Source organism: Ailuropoda melanoleuca, chromosome 2 (assembly GCF_002007445.2).
Source record: "Ailuropoda melanoleuca isolate Jingjing chromosome 2, ASM200744v2, whole genome shotgun sequence".
Classification (NCBI taxonomy): Eukaryota; Metazoa; Chordata; class Mammalia; order Carnivora; family Ursidae; genus Ailuropoda; species Ailuropoda melanoleuca.
In genome coordinates this window covers 70,165,467-70,171,427 of record NC_048219.1, presented here as the reverse complement: position 1 = coordinate 70,171,427, position 5,961 = coordinate 70,165,467, and the positions used below count along the sequence as shown (strand labels likewise).

The 5,961-nt window shown below is 48.7% G+C and overlaps 1 protein-coding gene across 2 annotated transcripts; it reads right to left on the bottom strand.

The window, feature by feature from the left end:
• Positions 1-641: 641 nt before the first annotated feature.
• S1PR1 (sphingosine-1-phosphate receptor 1) lies at positions 642-5,751 on the bottom strand. Of its 2 annotated transcripts, XM_002918941.4 has the most exons (3): positions 5,616-5,751; positions 4,989-5,213; positions 642-3,363 (listed from the first exon to the last, which is right to left on the bottom strand). In XM_002918941.4, the coding sequence occupies exon 3, from the start codon at positions 3,188-3,190 to the stop codon at positions 2,042-2,044; it is 1,149 nt and encodes a 382-aa protein (XP_002918987.1). In that variant the 5' UTR covers positions 3,191-3,363; positions 4,989-5,213; positions 5,616-5,751; the 3' UTR covers positions 642-2,041. The 2 variants fall into 2 exon arrangements, with proteins under 2 accessions (XP_002918987.1, XP_011222905.1); XM_011224603.3 differs by lacking the exons at positions 4,989-5,213; positions 5,616-5,751 and adding an exon at positions 3,585-4,937.
• Positions 5,752-5,961: the final 210 nt, after the last annotated feature.

Here is a 5,961-nt window from a genome sequence, read left to right as displayed (position 1 = left end):
ACTATTAATTGAAAGTTTTCAGATATGAGGTGTATACTACTCCACCTACATTTTACAACTTGCTACTTCATTAAAACCATATAGTCTCATATTGCTCAAAGGACACTCTGGGAGAAGCCAAGACAGTGTCCTGAAAAATATTACGTGATTTAATATATTATCTCCCATATCCATATCCCCATTTCCCCCAGCATGTTGGTAGAAAGCCAAGAATATAAGCTTTTGTTGATGGGTTTGCAATGACCATTGAGCTTCATAATTTAAATTAGATTTGCAACCACACTGTTGTATATATATTTTTTAAAACCCATGTTTTAGGACAACAATTATTATATATAATTTCGTTTGGCTTGAATGCAATTTAAAACTCCAATAATTACATCTACTTGTCAAAGGGGTATTTAGAGGTTGGTGGTTTTCATCACATTTTTTACTACTCTTCAATGTTAACTTATTGAAGTTTCTCTTCCTGAAAAAGATAGAGTGGTTTTGAACAAACCACATTTCTTTCACACCCTAGTTTATCAAGGTAAAATCCTTTGAAGAGTAATAGAAATTTGCCCATAACTTTGATTCTAAAGAGCCACATAGTCAAATAGAATCTTAATAATTATTTTTTAAAAATGCTCTTCACAGAGGAATATTTAAAAAAATCAGTTTATTAATGTTTAAACGTTGATAAAGCTATGTGCAAAATGATCCACAAAAGTCAGAAACCTATTAAATACTATTTTTAAAAAGACATTTCTCAGTTTAATTGCACTGAAAACCATACTAAAAAGACAGCAATATATCTTTATTTTTTGTAAAATTTATACACATCTTTAACTGACTATTTAATGAACAGCTGTATTGAAAAATTTCTGGTATTCCCTATCAGTTAAAGTAATGCTTTAATGGCACAAGAGGGTTGTATTTTCTTAGGAAATACACGTTCAATGGTGTTAACGCGAGTTAGAAAAATCCGATAAAATGCTGAAACAAATACATTCAAAAATCACGGAAAAGTACTTTTAACATAACAAAATAACCATCCTGTTGGTTGAACTAATTCACACAACACTCTGAAATAAACATCAACAAAAGTGCCAAAGACAGATGTATTTGTTAGATTCATTAAGAAATCTCTCTTGGTTTACAGTCACCCCACCCCCCAGTCAGTTTTCACCTCGTTTTGCTAGTTTGTTTCTCCTATGACACAAAGGATCCTGCCTGATACCATTAAGATAAATTGGACTTCCTTATGCAGATTTCAGCCACAACGGGTAACAATGCTGTAACAAACATATTTCCTTGTAAAGTTGTTAAAAGAAAAAAAAACAAAAAACAAAAACAAAGTGACTTTAACCAAATTCCAAAAAACTGATCCAGCTTACATGGAAACTTTGGCCTCAGCAAACAAAACTGCTTTACATCTCCAAACCATCCCCATTCCTCACAGTTTTCGTCCTGGACACAGCCTACCTGCTACAGACCATCAAGAAATGGACCATGCCACAACCCCAGCTCTGATGAAGGCCCGGTAGTTGGAATATAAAGTTACAGAATTTTGAGGAGGGGTGTGAAGGGGAAGGGAGGGTGGGATATGCAGAGCATACCCAGAGAAGCCGAAGTGCACACAATCACTGGGGCTGGAAACTCAGGTGAAAGAAAACATCTCCTCAAAGCTCCCGACACACGCTTTCACACCGGGACATTAGTCTGTCTTCGAGGAGGGGCCAAATGAACCCTTCAGGAGCTTGACGATGCTAGACCTTTGGCTCAGTGCAAAATCAAAGCTCCAGGGCGGGAGGGTGGGGGGGGGGTGTAGGAAATAGATTCCAGGCGACGACCTGATCTCCACCCTTCCCAGTGCATTGTTCACAGGAACTAACCCACCAACACCCCGGCACCACCAGGCTGCTCTTACTCTGCCCGCCCTCCCTCTGGCTCCCAGCAGCAGCTCCTGGCAGCAGTCGAGACAGAGATTTTTTTTTTTTCCAAACACTGGGTGGTGGGTGACCACGCAAGAACTCTCCTCGTGGGTCAGTAGCGCTCAGTCTTAGGAAGAAGAGTTGACATTTCCAGAGGACATAATCGTCTCTGGGTTGTCCCCATCGTCCTTCTGCGGGTGGGAGGAGTTGTCCGACTTACTGCGGCTGAATTCCATGCCTGCGATGATGGGTCGCTTGAATTTGCCCGCGGAGTCCCCGCTGGGGCACTTGCAGCAGGACAGGATCCGGATGAAGGCTCGGCGCATCTCCTTGTTGGTCAGAGTATAAATGATGGGGTTCGTGCCGGAGTTAAGCACTGCCAGCACCAGGAAGTACTCCGCTCTGAAGAGGATGTCGCAGGTCTTCACCTTGCAGCCCACGTCCAGCAGGAGCAGGATGAAAAGGGGCGCCCAGCAGGCGATGAAGACGCTCAGGACGATAATCACGGTCTTGAGCAGCGCCAGCGACTTCTCGGAGCTGCGGCTGGCCTTAGAAATGTTCTTGCGGAAGGTCAGACGGCGGCTCCGAGTCCTGACCAAGGAGTAGATCCGGCAGTAGAGGATGACGATGGCAAGCAGGAGCAGCGTGAAGACAGTGGTGCAGAAGAGGATATAGTGCTTGTGGTAGAGCGGCAGGACCGTGGAGCAGTTGTACAGCGCGCTGATGCAGTTCCAGCCCATGATGGGCAGGCCACCCAGGATGAGGGAGATGACCCAACAGGCACTGATCAGCAGGAAGGAGCGGAAGCTGTTGCTCCCGTTGTGGAGTTTCATTTTCAGCATTGTGATATAGCGTTCGATGGCGATGGCTAGGAGGCTGAACACGGAGGCAGACAAGGCCACAAACATACTCCCTTCCCGCAGAAACCACTGGGCGGGGGTGAGCTTGTAGGTGGTGGCGCCAGACAAGAGCAGGTTGGCTGTGTAAGCCACTCCTGCCAACAGGTCTGAGAGGGCCAGGTTGCCAATAAAATAGTACATAGGTCGGTGGAACTTCTTGGTTTTCCAAATGGTCAGCAAGACAAAGATGTTCTCTAGGATGATTAAACAGCAGATAAGAATGAACACCACCGAGCTCAGTTTAATGCCATTCTCCTTGTCCGCGCTGATATTCAGCTTTCCTGTATAGTTATAATGCCGGACGATGATGTCATAGTTGACATAGTCGGAGACAGGACTGCGGAGGGCCTTCACCAGCGGGATGCTGGTAGACCCCATGGTGCGCAGCGGAGTCTCCAGGAATCCTTGGGTGGCGCTTCTCCAGACGAACGCTAGAGGGCGAGGGCGAGGCCGAGGCCGAGCGAGCCTTCACTTGCTGCGGGGGTGGTTCCCTCTGATCCAGGCTTTTTGTGTCGCTTTTCCTTGGTCGGAGAGGGCCTCGGAAACCGCAGCTTTAAACAAGTCATAAAGAGGAGAGAGTCAGAGAAAAAGCCACAGCACACTGGCATAATTCATTCTAGCTAAGGCATTGCTCCAGTTTTGTCGTGGATTTGTTTTAAGGAAACTTGGAGAAAGCACAGAGTGGGATTTAAAAAAAAAATCAAATTCGCATTTCTTATCCAAAAAGGGGGAGGGGGGAAGGAGAGGAGAGGGAGAAAAAACAAAAATTTACCCAAACTGAAAACTCCAACTCGACAAGAGGCACATCCTGTGTCACATCCAAATGGAAATGGGAAAACTAGAGAAGCTAGCCCCATTTACAACCTCTCCTGCCCTCTCCTCCCCCACCTCCAACCCCCTCCAGGCTTCCAGCTTGGAGGTTCTCTGAAGCGTTGGTCCGCTCACCGGTGGGTTCACCACCAGTTCTTGGTCTCTCCTCGGAAGAGACCCAACCGCTAATGTGAGGGTGGAGACATTACACCACCTCTGCCTGCCACCACCACCACCCAACTAAAAGAGCTGAGAACCACCCCCTAATTGCCTTGCAAGACATTAGATTTGCGCGAAAATCATTTGACAGAGTAAGTCATTCTTTGGGCTCTATTAATAACTCTCTAGGAACAGGTGTGCTCAGGGTCCGAGGGGTGTGGGCAGCCAAGCCCTCCCTGGCCTTGCGGTAAACAGGAAAGCTTGCTTCTGTGAAGCAACTGCCTTTTCTTAATTTCTTCTTCTAGTTTTTTTCTTTCTTTCTTTCTTGTAATCCAGTGCAGGAAAATATAAAGGTATTCAGTGAAAATCACTCATAAGAGTTTGCAATAAATCCCAACCATTTAGTACATTCATTGATTGTATAAGGAGTACGTTTAGTTACTGTGGGTTTGGCCAAAACACACACAGGCACACACACAAAAGAGAGAAGTTACACTACTGATGATAACGGTACATGCCACTACATTCCTAATTCCAAGTTCAAGGCTTCTGTCCAGAAACATAAATATACGTCTGGTGCATTGGTGAACTAGAGCCAGCCGTTTCATTTACTGCCCTCCCCCGACATGTTGCCTCCTCTCTTAGAACTAGAAAGTGTGGAGGGAATGAAACATGGCACTGGTTAGCAGAAGTCTACTTTAACGTTTCAGATAACGCAGCAATGTGAAAGAAGTGGAGTAATAAGAGACAGCGCTCCCGGGACAGTAGAGGCTGCTCGCGCCCAGAAGCTTCGCTTTTCTCCCATCTGATTCCGCACGCTGCTCGCCCCGCAGTGCAAGTTTAAGCCCTTACCCCCCACCTCCCATATTCTTTGTCTGTAGAATTTCCAAATATAAGCGCCTTTCCTCCCTCTGCGACCAGCCGCAATTTCCACTATCCTCCACCCCTGATCGGGTTTACGATTGGACTTAACCCTTTTCCAAACTTCATAAATCAGAAGCGACCCGAGAACAATCCGATCGGGTTGGGCTCCTTAGCAGCCCAGGGATGAATGTTTCCAGCGCCCAGAGATGGATGTTTTAAAAGTTTGTTTTGTTTTGTTTTTGCTTCGTTCCGGTTTAAAAATTCGTTTCTAACACTGAAGAACTTCTGTAGCCGGGGTCCCCCGCGCCCCCGGCCCGCGCTGGCAAGGCGCGCAGTCCCCTACCTCGCTCAGGCAGGACGAAGTTGCGTTGGGAGAGCTCCGGGTCTCCACTGCGCGCTCGGCATCTTGCTGCTGCCCCGGACTGACTGCGACGCTCTCCAAACTTACTGGAGTCGGGGTCCCCTCCCTCCGCAGCCGCACACTCCAATGACCAGCCCCGCTCGTCGCAGCCCGCGTCGGCCCGCTAGCTGAAGTCGCCGAGCGCCCCGCTGAGGCTGGGTGGCTTCTCTAGGAAGAGGCGGGGAGGGGTTAATATCTCAACCCCCACGCCCTCCGACAGCGGCTGGGGGCCCCCGGATCTCGGCTGCTGAGACTCACTGTCCAGGAAAGATCTGGGGCTTCTAGAAGCGCGCGCGCACACACACTCACACACACACACACACACACACACACACACACACACTCCTCCCCCCACAGGCAACCGAAAAAAAGAAAGAAAGAAAGAAAGACAACAGAGAAGGGACAGAGGCTGAATTCTGATGCATAAATCACGACCCTCGCCCTGCTGTCCGCCACTCCCGGAGACCATTCTCCCGAGTGTTACAAAAGACAGGAGGTGGGGAGCCCTCGGAAACTTTTCTCCTGAAAAGTCTTAGGGGGCAGAGAACAGCCCGGCGTCTCGCAGCGCACCTCTCTGGTCCCCTACTCGCTGGAGTCCTTGGTTGGATCGGAGTCCGGAGACTTTGGCGGGGCGCCCCCGGGGCCGCTTCTGCTCAGGCAGAGAAAACAGGGGCCGAGACCCCGAGAGTCCTGGACGCTCTCTGGGGAGGAGAAGCTGCAAGGGGCTGCAAGAGCCACGGAGGAGATATGCAGCAGCCTAGAAGGGAGAATGGCCTCGGAGGTCCCTTTCCTTCTCCCCACCCCCATCCCGCTACCGCCCTGAAACTTGCGGTCTGAGGGGCAGAAAGTGGCTTTCCCGGGACGCGCGGTGAGAAGGGCCGGTGCCTGGCGAGACGTTGGGTGGGGGTTTCCCTCA